The 26,200-nt window shown below is 37.6% G+C and overlaps 2 protein-coding genes across 3 annotated transcripts; both read left to right on the top strand.

Annotated features, from left to right (window-relative positions):
- Positions 1–11,367: 11,367 nt before the first annotated feature.
- Positions 11,368–14,863, top strand: LOC142611211 (29 kDa ribonucleoprotein A, chloroplastic-like). Its single transcript, XM_075783259.1, has 5 exons — positions 11,368–11,815; positions 12,019–12,120; positions 12,728–13,063; positions 14,028–14,136; positions 14,547–14,863. Exons 1-4 carry the CDS (start codon positions 11,456–11,458, stop codon positions 14,091–14,093), a joined length of 864 nt encoding a protein of 287 aa, XP_075639374.1. The 5' UTR covers positions 11,368–11,455; the 3' UTR covers positions 14,094–14,136; positions 14,547–14,863.
- Positions 14,864–20,373: 5,510 nt separating this feature from the next.
- On the top strand, positions 20,374–25,470 carry LOC142611209 (protein CNGC15b-like). Of its 2 annotated transcripts, XM_075783258.1 has the most exons (8): positions 20,384–20,482; positions 20,999–21,074; positions 21,240–21,786; positions 22,250–22,462; positions 22,685–22,977; positions 23,349–23,460; positions 23,888–24,124; positions 24,417–25,470. In XM_075783258.1, exons 2-8 carry the CDS (start codon positions 21,046–21,048, stop codon positions 25,113–25,115), a joined length of 2,130 nt encoding a protein of 709 aa, XP_075639373.1. In that variant the 5' UTR covers positions 20,384–20,482; positions 20,999–21,045; the 3' UTR covers positions 25,116–25,470. The 2 variants fall into 2 exon arrangements, with proteins under 2 accessions (XP_075639372.1, XP_075639373.1); XM_075783257.1 differs by having other exon boundaries at positions 20,374–21,074.
- The last annotated feature ends 730 nt before the right edge of the window (positions 25,471–26,200 follow it).

The following is a 26,200-nucleotide window of genomic DNA, read 5'->3' as shown; positions in this document are numbered from 1 at the left end:
AAGGTTCTGTTTAACAAATGATAATACATCAATTTTCACAAGGTTTGTGGTCCGAGGACTACACTTAACCAAGTTTCTGTTTGATTCTTAAAGATTGTAACTTCAAATGTTAATTTTCCCAAAGTAGGAGGTCTGAGGACCCGGCATAACTAAGGTTCTGTTTAACAAATGAGAAGATATCAATTTCCACAAGGTTTGTGGTCCGAGGACTATACTTAACCAAGTTTCTGTTTGATTCTTAAAGATTGTAACTTCAAATGTTAATTTTCCCAAAGTAGGAGTTCTGAGGACCCGGCATAACTAAGGTTCTGTTTAACAAATGAGAAGATATCAATTTCCACAAGGTTTGTGGTCCGAAGACTACACTTAACCAAGTTTCTGTTTGATTCTTTAGAACAGTAGTAACTACATGCATCAGAGGTACTTATAACTTCGAAATGTTAACTGACAAAAGAGAATTTTATTAATAATAATACCTTCTAAGATTATTTACATTCCATGGGCGTGGTACAATTCTTTCGTCTAGGTCAGCTAGCCGATATGACCCTATGCCTGCTACTGAAACAATGCGATATGGGCCTTCCCAGTTGGGTCCTAACTTACCCCAAGCTGGGTTTTTAGAGGTGCCAACAACTTTTCTTAGCACAAGATCACCAGGTGCAAGTGGCCTCAGCTTCACGTGGGCATCATATCCTCGTTTTAGCTTCTGTTGATAGTAAGCCATTTGAACCATAGCTGCCTCGCGTCGTTCCTCAAGTAAATCAAGACCTTTCTCCAAGAGTCCATCGTTGTTCTCCGGGCTAAAAGAACTTGTCTTTAGGGTAGGAAAACCAGATTCCGTAAGGTATCACCGCCTCGGCTCCATAAGTCATAGAGAATGGCGTTTCTCCGGTGGACTTGCGCGGTGTGGTCCGATACGTCCGCGAACGTGAGGGAGCTCTTCTACCCGTCTCGCCTTTCGCATCGTCCAACCTTTTCTTCCGACAATGACCTTGTTAACGGCCTCGGCCTGTCCATTTCCTTGAGGATAAACTGGGGTGGAATATCTATTTATGATACCCATGTCACCACAATACTTCCTAAAAGCCTTACTATCGAACTGAACACCATTGTCTGAGATGAGTGTGTGTGGTATTCCGAATCTAGTGACGATGTTTTTCCAGACAAACTTCTTGGAGTCAACATCTCTAATATTTGCTAAGGGCTCGGCCTCAACATCTTTTGTTACCTGTTGCCCTCGGAAATGGCCCAACTATGTCTAGTCCCCACTGCGCGAAGGGCCAAGGACTGGAAAGGGGGTTAAGAACTCCTCCAGGTTGATGAATATTAGGGGCGAACCTCTGACACTGATCGCATTTCCTAGCATAGTCTTGAGTCTCCCTTTGCATATTGGGCCACCAATAACCCTGAGTCAAAGCTCTGTGGGCTAAGGATCTTCCCCCGGTGTGGCTGCCACAAATCCCTTCATGTAGTTCTTCCAGAAGCCCTTCCGTTGAGTCAGGGTGTACACACAACAAGTACGGTCCTGAAAAGGATCGTTTGCGATTCGGTCCCTGGACAACCAGAAACGCGGCGCCTTTCGGCGTATCTTATCTGCTTCAGATTTGTCCTCAGGAAGGACATCATTCCTAAGAAAAGATATGACCGGGTCAATCCAACTAGGTCCAGGCCTTATTAGATGGATGCGAGGCGCGTTGGCAATGACAACAGAGGGTTCTAGTAAATCTTCAACGAGGATGACCCTAGGTAAACCTTGAGCCGAGGTAGTTGCTAGCGTAACTAAGGAGTCTGCATGGGTGTTTCCGCTCCGAGAGATATGAGTTAAGGCGAAGGAGTCAAATTCAGGTTGCTGGCGCTTGATCTGGGCCAAATATTCCTGCATTCTGGGGTCTCTAGCCTCCATGGTCCCCATGACCTGGCCGACCACCAGTTGAGAGTCCGAGAAGACATGGACTTCCTTTCCACCCATCTTACGTACCATCTGCATGCTTACCAAGACTGCTTCATACTCGGCCTCATTGTTAGTAACCGAGAAGGCCAATCTTAAAGATTTTTCAAAGACAATTCCTTCAGGGGACATTAGAACAAGTCCAATACCAGACCCTCTCTGATTAGCAGCCCCATCCACATACACTTCCCAAATCGGAGACACCGCAAACCGTGATCACACCAACCGATTTTTCACCCATGCGGGCCTCTTTCGCAGTTTCTTCCGGCAATGGCTCGGCAAATTCCGCCACCAAGTCAGCGAGGACTCCGGCCCTTCACCGAGGTGCGAGGCTTGTATTTAACATCAAAAGCCCCCAGATGGTCCCCCACTTTGCTATCCTTCCCGAGTAGTCGCGCTACGCAAAGACCGCCTCGAGAGGCAATCGGGTCGAACAATCACCGTGTGAGACCGAAAATAATGGGGAAGCTTTCGCGTGGCATGAACCACGGCCGGAGCGCTTTCTCTAAGGGTTGATAACGCACCTCGGCATCACCTAAAGACTTACTAACGTAATATACCGGTCTTTGCACCCCGTTATCATCTCGATCGGGACCCGGGGCGACCGCGTGGACGGCTACACGCCGGATAAGCAAACAAAATCTCATGTGCCTCGGGACGAGACGAATGGGTGGCCGAGAGATATTGCTTCGAGCCGTTGAAAAGCTAACTCGCGGTCCTCGTCCATTGAAACCCTTTCCACTTATTCAACAGCTTGGAAGAAAGGACGACACGGCCGGCTCGACCGAGATATGAATCTATTCAAGGCAGCAATCATTCCCGTTAGCTTCTGGATTTCTTTTGGGTTTCGAGGAGACTGCAAGTCCTGAATAGCCTTGACCTGCACCGGATTTACCTCTATGCCTCTATGAGTAATCATATATCCCAAGAACTTTCCAGACCCCACGCCGAAAGAGCACTTTGAGGCGTTGAGGCGTTGAGGCGCAACTTGTACTTTCTCAGTATCTGAAAAGTGTCGGCCAAATCTTTCACGTGTGAGGGTATTGTTTTGCTTTTCACCACCATATCGTCGACATATACTTCAATGGTTTTCCCCATTTGCTGTTCGAACATTCTGGTCATCATCCTTTGATAGGTAGCCCCAGCATTCTTCAAGCCGAATGGCATGACCTTATAATGATAATTCTCCGTTGGTGTAATGAAGGCAGTCTTCTCATGATCCTCAAATGCCAAAGGAATCTGGTGGTAACCTTGGAAGGCGTCCAAAAAACTCATCCGAGGATGTCCGACAGTGGCATCCACCAGTTGATCAATACGTGGCATTGGGAACGAATCTTTAGGACAGGCCTTGTTCAGATCAGTGAAGTCCACACATACCCTCCACGTTCCATTCTTCTTTTTGACAACAACCGTATGGGCCAACCACTCGGGGTAGAAAACCTCTTTGATAGCACCAGCCCTTTTAAGTTTAAGAACATCTTCCTTCACAGCCTCGGAATGTTCCCTGGAAGATCGCCGAGGTGGCTGCCTTCTCGGAACGATAGCTAGGTTGACATTTAAGTGATGACAAATGAAGCTCGGATCAACGCCTGGAGCTTTATAAGGATCCCACGCAAAAACATCAACATTGTCCTTCAAGAATTCTAACAATTCCATCTTCTCTTGGTGTGGCAAAAGTACACCGACTTGGAAGAATCTCTCGGGTCATCGGCCACGGAAACTTCTATAGCTCCTCACAATATGTCTCCTCTCCTCGTCGCCATCCCGTATGAACCGGGAGCGCTTAATTGCTATAAACCTTTGGTGATCGAGCCGAAGATTCGGCTTCCGTCGATGCAGATCAGCCGATATGCACGTCTCGGCCACCGATTGGCTGCCGAGGACCTCTTCAACACATTCCCGCAGGGAAATTTGACTTTAACATGCAAGGCAGGAGATGCAGCTCCAAGAGCGTGCGCCATGGCCTCGGCAAGTATGGCTGTATATGGAGAGTACGCGTCAACCACAATAAAGTCCACTCAACCGTTTCGAGCCGGATTGAACGGCAAACGACCGTCTCCCTTCAAGACAACGCGCTCTCCCTTCAAAACTTATGAGCGGCGAATCATAAGGAGTAAGATCTTCCAACTTCAACCTTAACCCCTTGAATAGATCAGGGTACATGATATCCGCACCGCCGCCCGGTCTATCATCACCCTTCTCACATCATAGTTCCCTATCCCGAGGGTGACCACGCAGAGTATCGTCAGGGCCGGATAGTCCCTACCTTATCCTCCTCGGAGAAACCTAGGACGGGCAAAGTGCCCTTCAACCTCTTCGCCGCTACCCGCATCCTCAACCTGAGGATGGGAAACCGCCATCACCCTAGTGGGACCTGAGCCGGTCCTACCAGGTACAACGAAGATAACATTAATTGTTCCTAATGCTGGCCGAGATGAATTGTTCCTTTGGTTGTTCGAGCCAACTTGACTGACCTGCCGCCGGCCGACACAAGTGCCGCTTCAACTTTCCCTCACTCGACGAGCCGCTCCAGATGGTTCCACAAGGTCCGACGCCCCGAAGTGTGGCCCACATCCTGATGGTACCGACAAAAGAGGTTTTGATTTCTTTTCGCAGGTCCCCTCGCTATCTTGCCGGGCCATCGAAGAAGGGCCGTTTACGAACTTTCTCTAGTAATCGATGCACCGGTTCTCGAACACGGTATTTACGCCGAGGTGCCGCCGAGCCGGATTGCCCGAAATAATCCCTCATCGGCTTGTTGTTGTGATATCCGTCCGACCCGAAATCCCTTCTCTCCCGGCAGATAACCTTCTCCTTTCCCTTCCCCGCCTTCTTTGGTCTTCCTCTACCCTTTTATATTCATCAATACGATCCATAAGGCGGCGTACGCCGCGGACGGGCTTTTCGTCAAAGACTTTCTTAGGTCGTGGTCGGTAGGAAGACCTACCTTAAAGGTATTAAGCGCCACCTCATCAAAATCACCATCTATTTCATTAAACATTTCCCAGTATCGGTCGGAGTATGCTTTCAGCGTCTCCCCTTCCTTTATGGCCATGGATAGCAGCGAGTCCAATGGCCGAGGGACTCTGCTACACGTGATAAACCGCGAAGCGAATGCCCTAGTTAACTCCCCAAATGAGCCTACAGACCCCGATTTGAGACCGTTAAACAACCTCATAGCCACAGTCCCGGCCGGAGGGGAAAACTTTACACATCAGAGTCTCGTTGTGAGAGTGCACTGCCATCCTCTGGTTGAAGTGACTCATGTGCTCCACCGGATCAGTCCGGCCATTGTAGATGGTAAAGGTGGGCTGGGTGAACCTCTTGGGAAGCCTTCCTTTATCAATCCTCCGTGTGAATGGAGACTTGGAGAGTTGGTGCAACGCCCTACTTATAGCGTTGTTGCCTAAGCCCCTTGAATGAAGCTTCTTACGTCTGCGAGTTGGCTGGTCGTCCTCCTCACCAGAGGACGTTGCACTGGTGGGGGAGCGCGACCTCGAGCTGTAGCCATCTCCCCTATCCTCCTCAGAGGAAGGATTAGACGAGGACGGTGAAAACCTGCGTTTAGAACCGCGTAACTTCCTCTTCAAACGATTAATTTCCTTCTGCATGGATTTAGAACCCTCCTCATGAGTGGTGCTACCCCCACCATGAGTATGGCTGGCACCTGGGTACTCTGTGTGGACACTTCCCTCACGATCCCTTCGATGTTCAAGATGCTCGAAATGGTCCTCCGGTTGTGATCCTTGTGACTCTGCATGGTGAGAGCCTAAGCTTGCCATAATATCCCTACCTCTTCTAGACTAGATTCCCCACAGACGGCGCCAATTGTAAGCGCACAATTGCACCTAGCCCCAAGAACAGTTACGGGCTCAGGCCCAATGAGCCTTAAACAATATGAATTTGTAGAGTGTGGGCTTAAAACCCAGGTTAGAAGTGACTAAGGATTAAATGACAAGTCAGAGATTGCTAACACTTGAAAACAACAAGGAATATTGTAAATCAACCTGCTCGGACGCAAGCCGAGAGCTGTTCTTATATGATCTCTTTCTCTTTTTTCTTTTTCCTTTAGATTACAAAAAAAAAGGGAATCCTTCTTCCTGTTCTAGGTTGCTTCTTAAATACTCCTCTTTTTGATACTTTGTACACGTGTTGCCCCAACTCCCCCTTAGCCTAGATATTTCTTTTCTCAGTACCTTTGAATAGTAACCAGAAGTTTCCCTTCCACTGTTCAGGTGTCACTTCCTCATTAATGCGGCCAGGGTGGTAGGTGCAGGGTCTTTAATGTGGAGGTTGCAACCTTTATCTTTGGTATTTCTCTAACATCGGTGCTTCCAAGACATTCAAGGGTTCACCCCTTTTAACCCTTGGTCTTGACCGTGTCATTCCCTAACCTTTACCATGAAGTCCCGGATTCTCCGGTGTCCGTCCGAGGGGAAGTTCACCCTCGGCTGGATCCTCGGATCCTCGGTGTATGGGCCGACCCGTAGTACTAACAAATTCTAAACCCAAAAGTAGGTCGGCCTTCCTTAGCATGGCCCAAAGGCCCACGTTCCCATCAGGGTCTTTTTACTCCCCACAATAACCATGAAAACATTAAAATTTATGATTAGTTTTTGAAGTAAAGTTGAATATCTTTGAAGGATTTTAATTATAATTTTGTTTATTCCTTGTAAGAGATGGATAATTTAATTAAGTAAAATAAAATTGTATTAAGTTGTTTTTATTAAAAAAAAAATTGCTAAGGAGTTGGACTGGTTTTAGGGGTTCAATATCGGTTTTAGGAGTTTACGAAATTGCCACATATGCCCGGTTCTTTATGCTTAAAAAACCGGATTTCCATCCGGTTCCTAGTTTTCATGGTCTGACCTCTTGGTTCGGTCCGGGTTTGAAAACCTTGCTATCTCTTTCATTTTGAGTTCTTTTTCATTTTGAGTTCTTGTTAATATCATATCATATACTATATAATAAAAGTTGGGCTTAGAAACCGTGGTTGTGCCAAGTGGTTTCACCAAATTACAACAATATTTTGAATAAAAACAAATTTTTTTAGATAGAGACAATAATTTATTTGTTCTTATCAATTTCTTGAGATAGAGGCAATCTTCTAGCTAGTTTGGCTGCTGTTTGTGAGGAAGATGCCTTGGCCCATTAGTTCTTGTTTGAGTAATATATTGCAGTTTACCAAAAAAAATCAATTTCATTAGATAAAATAGCAATAAGTGTTATAACAAAACATAAAACATGCAACATGCAATATGCATCTAAGTTTCAGTTGATAGAGACAACAACTTATTTGTTTAGATAAAATAACTATAAGTGTTTTAACAAAACATTCAATATGAATTTTAGATAAAATAACAATAAGTGTTTTAATCAAATATGCAACATGTATTTAAGTTTCAGTTGATAGAGACAAAAACTTATTTGTTTTTATCAATTTCTTTAAATAAAGCAACAAAAAATGTTTTAACAAAACATGCAACATACATCTAAGTTTTAATTGATAGAGACAACAATTTATTTGTTCTTATTAATTTTTTTAAATAAAGTAACAATAAGTGTTTTTTCAAACATGCAACATGCATCTAAGTTTCAAATATTTAAATCCTACTCCAACTAAAAATCTATTACCAAAATTTCAAAATTTATATATATTCACCAAAAGTCGTTCCATAGAATCTCTCTTGCAACCCATGTTTTTGTTCATTTTTTTTGTTTGTTGTTTTGTTTTTTTGAGTTGCAACTTAGGAATATGCAAGTAGCAATAATGTGCAAGTATTATAAAAGATTTAATTTCTTGAGTTCAAATCATCCTCTTCATTCATAAATAAAGAATCATAAAAAAAATTAGAAAAGTTTTTATTGATAATTTTAATTACAGATATTATATAAGGACAAATATACAAGATTATGCATTTTATATAATAACAATCATTCATTTAGTTAGAAACAAGTTCTAAAATTATGTAATAATAACTCATTTAGTTATTATTTCTCAACAAATGATATAAAGAAAATTCATGATTAATATCGTGCAACGCATTGAGAGTTCAACTAGTTTTATAGTAAAATGTGAAATAAAATTATCTTGATACATATAAAAAATTACAATGCAAATATATGAAGGAATAAGGTCTCTTAATTGCTTAAATGCATAATGGGAATGCAAAAAGTTGACCTACGTCCTAACCTCCCATTATCTAGTGTCTTTATCATCAAGACAAAACATTAATTGATTTTTAGATTATAAAAATTTTTACCAATTAAGCTAACCGAAACTCACATGTTTATAGAACTTAAGTACTCTATGACTCTATCATGTGTTTATTCCATATTTTATACGACGTGCCTTATTTTTTCTTTAGTTGCCTTAGTTTTGCTAAGCTATGATATGATTCCAAAAAGTTTATGGAGTGTTAAGGAAAGAACATAGTGTAGCACTCTAGTTTTTCTTGCAAGAGAGTTGCACTGGTCTTTTTTTTTTTTGGTCACTGAAAAAAAAAGAAAGAAAGAAAATTTGTTTCATATGAAAATACCAAGTCTTCAACTTTGTTACAGGGGCTTGAAGTTGTGCAAGCTGGAACCTATTGTTGTCCATCAAGAATGTACAGAAAATGGTCCTTGCACTACTGTATTTTCTGGGCCTACAGATGGACAAGCTTATACATGTATTTTTTGAAAGATGATTATGTATGTTTTGAATACCATAAACATAATCCTGATAGGAAACTTATATTTGTTTGACTTTTGGTAGATCCAATACATGGGTATTTTAATTAGTGGCGGCTTCAGGAATTTTTCTCAGGGTGTTCCTAAAAATTTTTCCCAGAAATTTTCTTTTTTGGGTACGTGGTTTTCTCATCAAATATTTGTCTATAATTCTAGCAAAAGAATAAACAATAAACTATAAGTTTATTTGAAATATTAATAAAATTATTAATTATTGTTGTTTACTCGTTTCATTAATTTGTTTGTCTTTTATAAATTATAATTTGTTATATTATTGTTTCATTAATTATAAAATTGTTAATTGTTGTTTAGCCTAACATAATTTAATTTGTTTGTCTTTTATAATGTATTGGTTAATTAAATTATTAATTATTGTTTATTAATTGTTTTTCCCAATTAATTATTGATTAATTAAATTATTATTTATTAGTTGCACATTACACTAAAAGAGTAAGTCATGTGCACATTACACATTCCACATGTGCTGATGTGCACATTACACTACTCAACAGACAAGCCTGCCAATCAAAAAATTTCACAATCACAATTTCACAAATCACAATAACATTACACTAAAAGACAATTAATATTTCACCAAACAGTCTAACACCAACACCAACACACACCAACCGTTTACACTAATCCTTTCTCTAGGCATAGAATTTAATAGTTTAATTTGTAGCTTAATTAATTGACACTTCTTCATGCACAAAATTTTTAAGGGTCTAAGGAGGAAAATGTTCAAGTGGATAGTTTTTTCTCATAACTCAATGTAAGTCAGCTTGATTCATCAGTACCTATACAGAGCAATGTATTCTTTTAAAGATAGAATTTAGGCTCCCATAAAATAAAAATAAAAAAGATAAAATTTAGGTGCTATACCCTACTCCTATTAAATTTAAACACATGTTAGTTTTGATCAATGTAGTACGGATAATGTTATTTATTTATTTATTTATTTTGCTTGAAAGTAGAACAAATACTTTTTTTTTAATTTAAATTTGAGAGTGTTCCTAATTTTGATTGAGGGTGTTCCTATTTTTTTTAAGGGTACAAAAAAAAATTATTATATATAAAAAATTTTTTTTAAGTCAAGGTGTTCCTGGGAACACTCTGAGCATAACGTGGCACCGCCGCTGATTTTAATGGCTTTCCTAAGAATGTTTGAGATGGATTTTGGTTGATCCTTTTAAGTTCTTTTGTTCACAAACGTGGCTCTGATTTACTGCCCATTATTGAAGTTGAAATTTTGTTTCTTGTAATCATTTGTCTAAATTGGCTTACCTCTTCTTTTTGCCAGCTGAGGCTAGGCCCAAACTGTGGCTCCTTCACCCTGTAGAAAATGTTGGCAAGTTTGTAATTATATGCATTGCGAATGTAGCTTAAGTTGTGAAAAAATAGCAGCAGTTTTGATGTTGACAATTACATAGTGATTACTTTATATATCCACAGTTAATTCTCAGTGTCTCAACTTGTAAAGAAATGAATACATCATCATATGTGCCAGTAATGTTTGAAGTTCAGTGAGGCTAGTGCTTGTATAGTTTGGAGTCAATGTGGATCCAGGATTGGATCCAAACTGGCTGAATCTCTGTATTTTGTAGGCATCATCTTGAGCATAATTAACTTCTGCCATGAGCTTCAGAGCTTGATTTTTTTCAGAAACAAGACTTTTTTTTTTTTTTTTTTTTTTGGGGGTAAATAAATGAGACTTGAATTTATGACTGATCTTTCCACTGGCCCAAGCTAGGCCTGGAACTTGGCTCGAGTTGAAAGTTTTATGCTTAAAAATCAGACCAAGCTTTGCTTTGATCACTCACTATGCAAGAAATCTGCTATCAGCTGTTGCTAAGAATTGAATGGGCTGCAAGCTGAAGCCATTAAGCCCATTTTGGCAAACTTGGACCTAAATAAACAGCAAACCATGATGCTGAAGCCATAGGCCCAAACCCCCCCTGATCCTCTTCCTTTCAATAAGATGTTAATCCATAAATCCATTTGTCAGAAGAATATCTCCATGGTTTTGTCCATTAGCTCACCTCTTCCATGCTCTCTAGTCTCTCTCCCTCTGCTCTTGTTGGTAAAATTAGATACGTGCCTCCTTGATAAGCCTTTCAAATTGGACGGTCATGATCTTCCAATCTCTCAGTCCGCAGTCCAAGTGGGCCAAAAAACAAACACCAAGTCACCAATCAACAGACTAGTTGACACACATTTTGTGAACTGTGAACCCTCACCACACCCTATCATTCGCTCTCTTCAAAATTTCAAACCAATATATATTAATAGTTTCAAATAAGTCTAGATTTAAAATAAATTTCACAATTTTTTCACAATATGAAATTATAATTGTGATTAGTGTATGGTAGAGATGGTATCGGAATTAGACTATTAGTTTTTTATAAAAATTATGTTACACTAATCACATTCTATTATCTCAATAATAATAATAAATCTATCATCTCAAATATGGCGTAAAAGTTGTGAAATTTTATTTCCTAAAATTCAAACTCTCACCCAATTATTTGAATTATAAAAATAAAAAAAATTGTGTAATTTTTTTATAGAAATTTCAACCAATACAAAGGGCAATAGTAAATATTTTATTTATAAAACTCAACAGGATTTTTTTCTGGATTTTTTTTTTTTTGACTTTCCCATAAATATCTCTAGGTTATAAGTATCACCGAGTGTGTGAGAGTGTGAGTATCCTTTACTTCAAAACCCTCTCTTCCTTCTGCTTCAAAACCTTATCTGTTTAGAAACAGAGCAACCATGTCTACAACGGCCTCTTCATTAGCTCTCCAATCTCTCACACCCAAAACCCTTTCCCTCTACAATCCAAAACCCACTTTGGTTTCTCTCTTCTCTATCTCTCCCTCTACTCTCAGGCTTCACTGCAAGCCTATTTCCATTTCCGCTTCTTTTCCAGGGTTTCGGACCCTTTCGTCTCGGTTTGCCCGAAACGTTGCCGTTTCGTCTGAGTTTGACCAAGAAGAGGACCTCTTGAGCGATGAAGACGCGCCTGGCTTCGCACCTGACCTCAAACTCTTCGTGGGTAATCTTCCTTTCACTGTGGACAGTGCTCAGCTCGCTGGTTTGTTCGAAAGCGCTGGAAATGTTGAAATGGTCGAGGTATTCTACTATTATTCATTTCCAAGTTTGGTTTTTTACACTGTTTCTGTGTATATTTGGTGAAAAGAGAGATGGGTTTTCTTTTTTTGTTTATTGGTAACATTGATTTTGGGAAAAAAGAGAATTTAGTATTGTAGAAATGTTGAAAGTAAAGATACCCAATTGGTTAAATGTGCTGAAGTTGTTGTTGTTGTTGTTGGTAGGTGATTTATGACAAGACAACTGGAAGAAGCAGAGGATTTGGATTTGTGACCATGTCTTCGGTTGAGGAAGTTGAAGCTGCTGCTCAACAGTTCAATGGCTATGTAAGTAAATCATATTCAATTTACTTGATTTGGTAATGAGTTCTATTTCTTTATGGTATTGTTACTACATTTTTAAAAGTAAAAAAGACAAATTTATGGCTTTCTTATTCCACTATATACCTGTTTTTTGGGGGAAGGTGAACTTCTTTTTGTTTATTTATTTTATTGAGTTCAAGCTCAAAAACATTCTTGTGCTCCAAAATGAATTATTTCTAGAAGAGTTTGGTGCGATGGCAAGTGCTTCCCACCAAAAGCATATGTCGCATGTTTGAGTACTGGTTTCAGCCTCTTCAAACAATAATTGGGGGTAAGGTGGTCTACCAATCACCTCTCCCAGACATTGCTTAACTGGGACCTTTGTGCACTAGGTACAATTTTTATCTTTTAGAAAGTTTAATCAGAGCTAGAAACTAGGCCAAGTTTGGTTAAAGTTGAATAAAATTTGGTTTTGAAGCTTTTTTGGTTTGAGGCAGGTGTTGCAACTGGATTTTGATTGTAGTAATTGCTTAATGGACAAATTTTTAGTGTACTTATTATGGTTTATTCTTCTTGAGCATGTGACTAATATGGTTACTGCATCTGATCATAATTTCAAAACATTTGACAGGAATTTGAAGGAAGGGCACTAAGGGTGAATGCTGGACCTCCTCCACCTAGGAGGGAGGATTCCTCTTTTAGAGGTGATTCTTCTTTTAGAGGTGATTCTTCTTTTAGAGGTAACAGAGGTGGGGGAAGTTTTGGTTCTGCCAATCGTGTTCATGTGGGTAACCTTGCATGGGGCGTTGATGATTTAGCACTTGAGAATTTGTTTAGCGAGCAAGGAAAGGTTATTGAAGCAAGGGTGGTTTATGACAGGGAGAGTGGTAGATCAAGAGGTTTTGGTTTTGTAACTTACAGTTCTGCTGAAGAGGTCAACAGTGCTATTGAATACTTGAATGGTGTTGTAAGTATATTATCACTCCTCTCTCTCTCTCTCTCTCTGAGGATGTCATTTTGTGGGCAGATATGTTGTTACATATATGTATGTGTGTTTCTTTTATTTATGAGTTGCTTGATACAACCAGAAGTCTCATAGAAATAATTAATTTATCATAATTTCCACATTACGAGTCTTAGTTTATAAATGAAATTATTTGGTAGCCAGTATTTGCTTTATGATCATTTACCTGTTTGTCATCTGAATGATGGTTATGCAGGGCACTTGATTAGTTGATGTTCACTGAAATAGTACTTTTACAGCCAAAATTTTTGTCAACATTTTCTGAATGTTATTCATGTTCAGTCCACGAGTGGGGTTGTAAGATTCATTAAATTCATGCTATATGCTTGTGTGTGTTTATATATATATATATATATATATATATATATATATATATATATATATTAATTATGACTTATTTGATTGTATCTTGTTACCAACCAGATATTATCAATCTGATACATATATCCAGGTTTGATTAATGAGAACTCTTGACATATCAATATAGATAGCCACTAATGTTGATGGGCATATAACTCTGAGGATGCAAACTAGTTTGTTTAATATGTGGTAGGCTATTTTAAAAAATGTTTCAATTGAACCGATACTAATATATGATATGTTTGTAGATGAGTGATATATTTATATAATGTGCATTCTCAGATTCTAGAGTGTCATTGATTCTGCAAACTGAAACTCTCTTTAGAGTTTGGAAGCTATTTTTGACATATCATTGAAATATTTTAAGATATGGTAGATAGTAAATATGTGTTACATGTCTGATCTCATTTCCTACTGCTGAATCGAATCACCATTCATGGACTGGATTTGATTTTGGTGACTGCAGCTATGCGATGTCACAATAACTTGTTTATATCTTGTTTCCAAACTTATTTACATTTTGTTCTTTGAAAATTTGTTGGTGTAGGACTTGAAAGGCAGACCACTACGAGTCAGTCAGGCAGACGCCAAGCCCCCAAGACGTCAATTTTGAGTTTTGACTCATTTGAATGTCCTTGACCATCAAAAGACATGGGGTATAACTCTTTAACTAACTGTAAATTAAATTGGGTTTAGGAGTTATTTATTTCATGAAATCATTGTTGTTCTAACCCCTCTGTTCTCAATCCTGTGATTGTATTTACTTTGATATGTATAAAAGAGAGAGAAAAAGGAAAAGGAAAAAAAAAAGCTGTTGTAGATCTTCTATTTTGTTTTTGTTCTTTCTTTAGCTGCTTAGGTTCTGAGGTACTAACCGTTTGTTTTCTAAATGGTTATGAACTTACCTGCTTACGTTGGTGCTGCAATTTTGAACCCAGTGGGTCTTGAATTCACAACCCACAATTCCCCTTGAACTTACAAGGGGAAGAGTTCCCAATTGAGCTGGAGCTCATTGGCATTTTTTTTTTCTTTTCAAAACCATAAAATATGCTTATCTTTGTTACAGGGACTTGAAGTTGTGCAAGCTGGAACCTATTGCTGTCCATCAAGAATGTACAGAAGATGGTCCTCGCACTACTGTAGTCTCTGGGCCTACAGATGGACGAGCTGATAAATGTGTTTTTGAAAGATGATTCTGTATGTTTTGAGTATCATAATCCTGATAAGAAACTGATATGTTGCCTATCTGTTTGACTTTTGGCTGATCCAGTACATGGGTATTTTAATTGTTTGTCTTTCCCAAATATGTTTTAGATGATTTTGTAATTGTAGAATGAATGAGGTTAATGAGTTTGATAATTTATTGGATGAGTGTTCTAGGCATTTAGCTCTGGTCAAACCATGAAACTCTCCTAATATTGTGAGAAACAGTACTATGCATTCTTTTCTTGGTGAGCCCACTGGAAGGCCTTATTGATTTCACTGCCAGTTTCTAGGCCTTGGCCAGAAGAAATGACCTAAAGATATCTATAGTGAAGAAAAGAAAGAGGAGAGCAGGGTGGTTCCTTTTTTCTTTTTGGAAGATAAGAGCTTTAATGGTAGGGTATTGGTGTTGCATAGTTTTAATAAGGTCTTTAAGTTTTATTGTTTTTTTTTTTTTTTCTCCTCTCCTTTGTGAATGTTAGGCTGTTGTGTTGAACTAAAGAATTCCTTAGAGAGCGAGAGATAATAGATGGCTATAGAAGAACGCTTAATAAACTGTAATAGTGGGTGGTTCACAGTGCATGTGATTGTAGTGTGTGGATGACTTTGGCATAGTTGTCTTAATTTCTTGTTTGTTTGATTAATACCCATATTCTTTGGCAACTTGGGTGGCTATGGATTGCCTTTCATGGATGTTAAGGTTTTGGGTAAGGTTGTCTAGATGACGACTTAAATGGACTTGGGATGATTTTCGTTTGCACAAGCCCTTTGGTTAAACCCAATTCAGCCCATCTGGGGTTTCCCAGTAGGGATATAAAAAAATAAAATAAAAATCCAATTTGGAGAAGTTTTTTTTTTTTTTATTTGATACTTTTGAAAGTCAAAAACAGATCACGCATTTTGAAAAAGGTTAATCCTCAGTCAACAATTGGTCAACGATCATGGATGGTAAAGGAGTTTTTATTGTGAAACTGGTTTGTGGTGATCTAAGGGATGTGATATTCTTAAGAAAGAAAGGGAATTAAAAAAAAAAAGAAGGAAAAGTTTCTTGCTTACTTAAACTGTTTTTAATTGACCAGAGTGTTTTCTATTGTATTAGTCAATGTTTTTCGGCGAAACAAAATGGAAATATAGTTACAAATTGTATTCTGTTATACAGACACAATTTACTTGTTATTTTGGTTAAACCATATCTACATTCTCTGTGTTTTGATATGGTTTTGGTGACACCTCCATTGTTTAAGTTTTCAATTTTCCTAATCATACACTTTCTCTGGCACCAGTTGTTTGTTCTAATCAATTACTTTCTTTTACTTGATCAAAATTGTTCTCGTGACCCTATTCATATTTTGCTCTACCTGGTTGCTGGAAGGAAATAAAAATATTGTTTATTGATTGAAATTAAAAAAAAAAAAAACAAGAAGCTACTGCCTATTGGTGCTTCACAATAAGCTTGTTGGGAATTAGTACTAGTACTTTTGCTTCTCCATTCTCGAATTAAATTTGTGCAGTTAAGCTTTGCATGGCCACCTGTGTCTTCAATGCAGGTCGGGCACAGTTGTGCAGTACTCATCTGCCTTATACTGATTCCCCTCCTCCCTTCCCTATCACATTTACAGAAAAGTGAATAGCACTTTTGATAGCCTTTTCAATTCTTCATAAAAACTTTTTCAAAATGAATGATTAATGTATGCCATATCAGATTCCTTTTATATAGTGGTACCCTTCTATATAACGGTACCCTATATAGAAGTAGAAACCAAAAAGGGACTTTTCAAAGGGCAGTGAAACTACTTGTATTTATTAGTTTGTGCATACAAGGCATTGATTGGTGATCTCAGGCTTCTAGAATTTCAAGTTTTAGTGTTGAATTTTACTCATGCAGCAGGACTGCAAAATTGTCAATTATTATTTATTCAAAGCAGGCCCAAGCTCAAAAATTGGAACTCTGACTAACTAGATTATTGTCTTGGATCCCTACACTGTATCCCATGACAGTGATCCAACTCTCCAAGGCTAGAGTAGTACACAAGCTATAAAATCATGCAGGTTTATAACAAGAAGATTATTAAGTCAAACCCAATTACCGAGGTTTATAACAAGAAGATTATTAAGTCAAACCCAATTACAGAAGGGTTTAAAGTAAGGGTTGCGTTAATAGGTACTGTAAGGTGCCCGTTAACAATATATATTGTGTTAGTTTTTCAAGTTTTGGGTTGGCTTTTGACAGCCTTTTGGTAATTTTTTAAAAAAAAAATCTTTTTTGGTAATCTTTTTGACAAACTTTATTTTTTTTTGTTTTTGTTTTTTAAATAAAACCCAAAAGGGGAAATCTTAACAAGCACCATGCAGTGCTTGTTAACATTTCCCTATAAAGCTAAATAACTCTTACACACACTAACATACACATACCGTACATACACCCTTCTTTTTAACTGAAATTGTGAAGTCACGATTTCAATTAAAAACAAAGATGTGTGTAATTACCATTGCTCGTAAGTAAAGTTTTGTCTAAACGCAAGACCCGGGCTTAGTAAACACTAGTAATGATAGTAAATGATGGATGGAGATACACACAACTGTAAAATGACTTTGGAAGATACTCCGTGTGGCCATGTTATTGCCATGTTATTGTCAAAACCATAGTCCTTCTAATAATTATGACATCCCATGCAATTCTTAGAGCATTCGCTTAGCATTGTCTTCATTTGCTATATGTTTTTCAAGAACTTCAAATAATCTATTCTCTTTCAAAGAAATGATAAAATACGTAACTGGTCTTCTCTCCACCATGGGCATATCAAATGAAAGATCTTTTCTCCTTGTCAATAGCTCTACATGGATCACTCCAAAACTATAAACATCACTTTTCTTGGTCACTTGACTCGTGTTCATGTACTCAAGGTCTAAGTATACAATAATTCCTTGCACCATTATCGCTACTTTTGTTTGGTCTAGTGGAACCAATCTCAAAGATCCAAAATCTGATACCTTTGTTGTGTAATTACTATCTAGTAAATATTTGAAGAATTGACATCTCTATGAATTATGGGGGTAGAAAATGTAGAGTGTAGATATGATAGTGCTTCCATTGTTTCTATAACTATCCTAAGATAAGTTTCCCATGATATAGTGAACACCTTGCTTTCATTATGTATGTACTCAAACAGGGTACCATTAGGTACAAATTTATAAACTAGTAAAGAAGCAAATGTTTCCAAACAACCCCATAATTTAACCACAATCCTGTGGTTAATTTGGGAAAGTTAAACTACTTCATTGATGAACTGTTCAATTTGGTTTTGATCCATTATTTTGGACTTCTTGATAGCCACGATCCTATTATGTGGTAAAAATTCTTTGTAAACAATACCAAACCCTCCTTGACCAATTATTAGAGTTTCATCATAATTATTAGTAGCCTTCTTGAGCTCTTTTGTAATGAAGATTTTGGTGATATTAGTTGAATTTTCTTGTCTAGAGAGTCACCGTTGTAACATTAAACCACCACTTTGCTTAAAGAACTTTTCTTTTAGTTTTATTGGTTCCTTTTGCTTGACTATCAAGTACAACCAAGAGCAATAGACAAGCATCACAATCTGTTGGTGCAAACATAATAAAAATGGAAATAACACAAGAAGAAATTGAACAATTCTTTTGAATATTATTAATTTAAAAAGGGAAATTACATCGCTATTTGGACTGAGGCACGACACTTGCTCTCTTTAAGGAGATTCAAGCTCTTTATTAGCTAAACTTTGTAACTGGTGCAGACTTTCTCTGATTTACCTCCTAGCATATAGCACCCACTTCTCTGGCTTTTCAAAGGGCAATGAAGCTACTTGTATTTATTAGTTTGTGCATACAAGGTCATTGATTGGTGATCTCAGGCTTCTAGAATTTCAGGTTTTAGTGTTGAATTTTACTCATGCAGCAGGACTGCAAAATTGTCATTTATTGTTTATTCAAAGCAGGCCCAAGTTCAAGAATTGGAACTTTGACTAACTAGATTGTTGTCTTGGATCCCTACACTGTATACCATGACAGTGATCCACCTCTCCAAGGCTAGAATAGTACACAAGCTATAAAATCATGCAGGTTTATAACAAGAAGATTATTAAGTAAACCCAATTACAGCAGGGTTTAAAGTAAAGCTAAATAACTCTTACACACATCGTACATACACCCTTCTTTTTAACTGAAACTGTGAAGTCACTATCTCAATTAAAAACAAAGATGTGTGTAATAACCATTGCTTGTAAGTAAAATTCTGTCTAAACGCTAGAGCCGAGCTTAGTAAGCGTTGGTAATGATAGTAAATGATGGATGGAGATACACACAGCCGTAAAATGACTTTGGAAGATACTCCGTGCGGCCATGTTATTGCCATCTTACTGTCAAAACCATAGTCCTAAAAATTATGACATCTCATGCAATTCTTAGTACCTCACTTTCTACTAGAATTTTAGAACTTGATTGTCCTCTTCCATAATTTTTCCACTGGACTAGTAAACTTCTAGAATGCTAATCTCCCAGTGGCTAAGATTCGATCTCCCAAATCAAAGTGTCATTTTAAAAAACGACACAAGTTTGACGCAAACGCCCACGTGAGAAACAGATAGATACTACATAATCTAATAAATGTCAGCTGACTTTAGTCTTTGCCATGTCTTTATGAGAAATCTTTCATCTTTCTTACATTTTGCTCAATAGCAAATCTATAGCTTCATGATGAAGTAATGTGTAGCTTTTACAAATCACTTTATTCTGTACAACCTTTGTTCCCTACCACCAATAAAAAATATATGTATGAAATTAATCTTACTCAAGATTATATTGAGTTTTACAGTACAATGACATTATCTAAATTATACAGTAACTATTTATGACCAGAAAAGCCAATAAATTTTAAGCTTTTCCAATATATATATCTATCAGGTTATGATCAAATAGAAATGACAGATTGTAAGCTTATACGGGAAGCATATCAGCATGGCTTGGACTTTGGTGTGGAAGTCAACGAGCTGTGACCTCACAACTCTTTTTTTCATTTATTTATATTTTTTCAAAAATTCGATTCCCTCCTCTGTCAGTTAGGAAACAGTGAAAAAGAAGTCCCAACTCAACAAGTGCTGATACCTATTGGTCAAGATTCTCTAAATCGTTACAGTTCCATGTGGGTGCTCTACTTATTAAAACCGCGTGCTTCCCATTTTTTGGCTGGAACCTGAAGCTAAGTTTTAACTTTTAACTATTTCATTCACCTAAATTAAAGAATCTTCTGTGTCACAGACCACTGCTTTTAGTACTTGGGTACACGTTTCCATTGCCGAATGTTATACAGTTTTAGAATATTTCACTTTCACACATTTTTGGCCACAATTATCTTACGCAATAGATTGTAAGATGCTGTAATTAATATGTATGAAAGTATGTGATACTTGAATTATTCGTAGTTTTAATGTTATTTTTCAATGGCCAAGATGCTAAAATATAGAAAATTCTGAAACCCAAAAGTCCAAAGTAAGTTGGCGTCGACAAAAACAAGAGCTAAGAAAATTACAAACTAAAATGAGTTATACGTTGTAGTTATGTGAAGTGTGAACTGCCCCATAATCCAATATGCCTTAACCTGTTTTTTTTTTTTTAATGGGTTTCTTCGTACATAGTTGTAAGTTCCATGAGCTTCACACTCCCTTATAAAGGTTCCCACTGAAATGGTGAAAACCCATGTGTTACAATCTTATCTAAGTGGAGCATAGATGAAGATATAGAGAGAATATTCAGCATTCCTTAATAGTAAGTTTTCATGTCTGTACTTTTGAATTGTTCAGTGGACTCTGTGCCTGCTTCATTCTTGTCTTCATGGGTTTTGTTTTGTCTAATTAAGAGATTTTTTTCTTCTTCTAATTTTCTGCTTTATAATTGTTATTTTGAGTGACCCTTTTCTCCTTTAAGCTGGCATGTTAATGCAAGAATTAGTAATGACCACTTTACATTGTTCAAGATTTTTGTGGTTCTGGATTGCATCTGATGTTACTTTACATTTCATCTGGACATGAAACAATGTTATGAAACGAACTAAAACATTTATTTTGTTGCAACTTGCTAAGAGCTAATGTGACGAAACTCACAGGTTAACTTCACTTTCTACATGAAAAATGAGATAGTACTTTTGGCTTTTAAAAATTTGGTGTACTTTTCCTTTCACATGATTTGTAACAAGTCTATAAACAGAAAAAGTTGCTTGACTCGTGTTTTGAGTGTTCTTGTAGTGGTTAATAAATTTGGTGCTGCGGTATGTTTTCATGGTAGATCAAATCCACTGATTGAAGACACATCTCTGCTTTTTCTCAAACGCTATGGCTACCGGTAGATCAAGATCAGTGAGGTATGTTTGCTTTAGCAAGGATCATGACGTAAAGTTGATAATATTTTAGTTATAGCATGCACTAATAATCTCTTTGATCATTGATCATCAAAAGTGTAGAGAATTTGGTACTCACAATTCCCTATTCAGTATTGTACTGAAATTCTTAAGATTTTGAACTTTCAGATTTCGAGATGATCTTGAAACTGCAAACTGCACACCACCCAATGATAGTCATTTGTTAATGCCAACTCATAACATCAATGATTCACAGGCACCTGATATGTGCCTGAAGAGTACTAAGAAAGATGCAATAGGCAAGTACTCTATCGGAAGAGAGCTTTCCAATGTCTTCTCTGAGGATTATAATGTGGTGGAGAAGATAATATTGGATCCTCGGGGACCTGTTTTAAACAGATGGAACAAAATCTTCTTGTTGGCATGTTTGCTTTCTCTTTTCGTGGACCCCTTGTTTTTTTACTTACCAGTGGCTAAGGAAGAGAGGTGCATTGAAGTTATGGGGTCCCTAGAAGTAGGCCTTACTATCATTCGGTCAATGATTGATGCATTTTACGTTGTTCAGATTTTTGTTAGATTTCGAACGGCTTATGTTGCTCCTTCCTCTCGAGTATTTGGGAGAGGAGAGCTTGTTATTGACCCTTCAAAGATTGCTTCAAGATACCTTCACAAAAGCTTTTGGCTAGACCTTGTGACTGCCCTACCCCTTCCACAGGTATGTTGCTAGTTTTCTGTACATTTATGCTTTGAATATACCAAGATTGGAATTCTACTTCTTCTTGGGTTCTTGTGCAAAATTTGCTTGAAAAGAATTCATTCTTCTGTGTTCCTTTGCATTCAGAAAGTGCATAAAGGCCTGTTTGTAGGTATTCTTGGATACTATCCAATTATACTGTCGAAAAGGACATGATTGACTCAACAATAAAAAGGGGGACACTATTAATTGATTAGTCCTCTTCTGATTTTCTAATATACATTTTGAGAATTTATATTTTTTTCCCTTTGCTAAATTAAACTTACAAATTACAATGCCACCTTTACAGAGAATGCTAAGTAGGTTCACTAGACACAGTTGTAAACTTGTAATATATATATTTTAAAATTTTTATTTGGATGAATGTAAACTTGTAATTCTAAACATCATAGCCTCATATGTTTAAGCTTCCATATTATGGCAGATATTGATTTGGGCTGCTATCCCAAATTTAAGAGGTTCAGAAATTACCCCTAGAAGTATTGTTCTTCGCTTCCTTATCATTTTCCAGTACCTCCTGAGATTATATCATATCTATCCGCTCACATCTGAAATTGTCAAGGCCAATGGGGTTATGATGGAAACAGCATGGGCTGGAGCTGTATACAATCTGATGCTCTGTATGCTGGCAAGTCATGTAAGTTACAATTAAAAATGACTTTCTTGACTGAGACTTGTGATGCAGTCAATAAGTACCTGTAAATGCTAAAGTATTTTTAGACAGTCTGCATTGACAAAAAGATTTTATTCTGTTTAATGTTTGCGAATGTGGGATTTCTTATGAGCTTGATTGGTTTCTGTGATTAGTTCAGAATTATGTAAATTTGACTCCACTTGTTTTTTCTTTTTTGTTGAAAAGATTTTAGGATCCTGTTGGTACCTCTTATCCATTCAACGACAAGAAGAATGTTGGATGAAAGTTTGCAGTCTTGAAAAACATGATTGCAAATATTGGTTTTTATATTGCAGTAATGTAGATAAACCTATAAGAGCTACTTGGTTCAAATCCAGCAATATCTCAAGTCTATGTGATGGAACTAGTGACTTCTTTCAGTTTGGCATTTATGGTGAGGCACTGACTTCTGGAATTACAGCCTCAAGGTTCTTCAATAAGTACTACTTCTGTCTTTGGTGGGGCCTGAGGAATCTGAGGTAACTATCTCTTTGGCTGGACTAGACATTACAGGATGAAAACTGCCAACTGTTTCATTACGTTACTCATTAGTTGAAGTAAATATCCATCCTTACAAATGGTACTATTACAAGAGAGATGATCAGTATCAATCCCGATAATAAATTTGCAAAAACCTCATCGTTTTGAAATTATTTGAGTGAATTGAAATTTGTTAAGTAATAGTTTCATCTCAAATGCTATTAGAAACAAGATGCAATCATCCTTATGTTTTATGCAATGCAATATAGAGTGGTTTATATCAAATCTGATCCCCCCAACCCTTTTCTCTCATAAAATGAAATTCACTCTCCCCTGTTTCTTAGTCTAACCAAATCTATCAATTTTGCAGCAATTTGGGACAGAATCTCGTCAGAAGCGCTAATATTGGAGAAATGACTTTTGCTTTTGTCATTGTGATCCTTGGATTGGTGCTTTTTGCACTGCTTATAGGGAATATGGAGGTAGGTCTAGCTGTTAGAGAACATCTTTTCAGGTCCTACAAATTCATCTTCAGAATGTATGGCTCTGTGCTGCTAGTGTTAGGCCTCATAAAAGGTTCTCACCTAGATAAATTTATATGTTTTTATGCAAGGTTCATACTAGTTCTTAGTTGATGCTACATTCAATTAATTTCAATTTTCTTTGGTGTTCTGTAAAATCATCCCATAACAACAAAGAAATAGATGTTAAAACAGAATTGTTGTTTAGAAATTGGAAGATCACTACTTTCAGCACTGCTCTTTTAAATTTTTCAGTAAAGTTTCTAACTTAAGCTGCTGGATCTCGGATTTTTTTTCCCAGCTGATACAGTTCATTTTCCTTTGTGAAGGTTATTCACACTTTCTCTATCAAAATTTTTAAGTCCTCCTTTGCCATTTATTTTGACAGATGTACCTCCAATCCACGACTATGAGACTGGAAGAGTGGAGAGCTAGGAGGACTGATACAGAACAATGGATGCATCACAGGCAACTACCACGTGACTTGAAGCAGCGTGTGCGAAGGTATGATCAATACAGATGGGTTGCAACTCAGGGAGTTGATGAGGAAGCCATTCTTAAAGATCTCCCCATGGATCTCAGACGAGAAATCAAACGCCACCTGTGTTTAGATCTAGTTCGGAAAGTAAGTTTTGGTTTCCTCGCTCTCTTCCATTAATAGAACAATTTTGTGAAATTCTAAATAAGTTACTTAAGCTCAATTCTTGATGATGATTAAAGTAATCAAATTGTTATAAATAATTTACTAATGCATGGATGGAAAACAAATATCACATTTTCTGGTCAGAGTACAATGTATGCCTCTTTTCATTTCAATTCCTTCCTTGATTTAAATAATACCTACATGACATACTATAGTAATTACAATCATTAGACCTTATTCTGATTTTGAACTTCTTGTTACAAATGTAAAACAGGTACCACTTTTTGATCAAATGGATGACAGGATGCAGGATGCCATCTGTGAAAGGCTGAAACCTTGCCTAAGTACACCTGGCACATGCCTAATTCACGAGGGTGATCCTGTCAATGAGATGCTTTTCATTGTACGAGGCTACTTAGACTCTTGCACCACCAATGGTGGTCGCACTGGTTTCTTCAATTCATGCAGCATTGGAGCAGGGGACTTCTGTGGTGAAGAATTGCTAACCTGGGCCCTGGACCCTCGTCCAAATGTTGTGCTTCCTTCATCTACACGCACAGTAAAAGCCGTCACCGAAGTTGAAGCTTTTGCTCTCATTGCTGAGGACTTGAAGTTTGTAGCAGCCCAATTTCGCACTCTGCACAGCAAGAAACTCAGGCAGACACTTAGGTTTCACTCTCACCAATGGAGGACATGGGCTGCCTGTTTTATACAAGCAGCTTGGTTTCGATATAAAAGACTGAAAGAAGCAGCTGAGCTCAAGAAGAGGGAGAGTCTGGTGGCATCTGTGCCTAAATCTGCACTAGAAGAGAGTTCATCCTTTCCTCCATACGGCTCAAGCTTTACTACGTATGCGGCAAAATTGGCGGCAAGCACTGGGAGAGGTGGAAGCAAGAGGTGTGGAACTCAATTTGACATTCTAAACTCATTACAGAAGCCAGTTGAACCTGATTTTACTGTTGAAGATAGATGAAGAAAAATCCTTGTATTTGTGAAGTGCCAAATATCAGTATATGTATATATGTATTTATTTCTCTTTTGTGTTACCTTACTCTTCTGCAGGTTTGGGCACAAAATTTATGGCAATGCCTTAGTGGTTAAGTCTTTACTTTGATTATTCTCATGTAGGTTTTGTTGCTTAGGCATTGTTTCTGTTAAGAATGATAACTTATAGGGTATTCTAGGTTATTGTTCCTCATCTTGTATGTGTGGCATCAGTAATGGATGTAACCACACTGATTCTTTATTCTTCTTTTCCTCCTATTATATTGTTCCTTTGTTTGGGAGATGGGAAAATAAAACATAGCCTGTGTACTTCTTGTTGGATATTTTTTCTTCTCCCTTATTTATTTGTCTGAAATGATCTTGCTCTACTAGCATCTTTGGTGTTAAGAACAAACAAGGGTCATGTGGCAAGCACACCCACAGAGTGATCACAGGCAATTTGAATATCTACATGTGACAATGTTTTGCTGGAAGAAAAAGGGTGAAGGAGACCAGTCATGGGCCTTATGGCAACATCTATCTATTGATGAACCAATACTGGAGAGGCCTAGACAATAAAGAATTTTACATGTGACAATGTTGTTCAAAACTATTCTCCAACTTTCACTGACTTATGCTAAAAAATTAAAAAAAAAATTCATTAACTTAAATGGTAGACATGAAAGCTAGAAACATGAGGCCCTGTGAACCACTAGAGTTGTGGACTTGCCATTAAGAAAATTTTCGTACTCCATAAATTTGATTTTCAAGGAGTGGCCACAAAGTTTTTGTTTATATTTCCTTGCAACTGCAAGAAGTATTGGACCCAAAAAAAATTGAAGGCATGAGTAAAAGGGCCTATTCAGAGAAGCAGCTTTTGGATCCATTATATTCTGGCCCAATACATTAGTGCATCTATTCTTTTTCTTTTTGGTTAGCAGTACTTCTATTCATGTAGATTTCAGTACTTAACAAAATGATGTATATAGTCGAATCCTATGTTGACTATAAGCAATAAGCACTTCTAGTTGCTTCACATACTCTGCATTGAAGTTAAGGGAATCATGCTTCACA

This window comes from Castanea sativa, chromosome 9, assembly GCF_040712315.1.
Source record: "Castanea sativa cultivar Marrone di Chiusa Pesio chromosome 9, ASM4071231v1".
Classification (NCBI taxonomy): Eukaryota; Viridiplantae; Streptophyta; class Magnoliopsida; order Fagales; family Fagaceae; genus Castanea; species Castanea sativa.
Note: the sequence above shows the minus strand (reverse complement) of the source record. Positions and strands in the feature narration are given on the sequence as shown.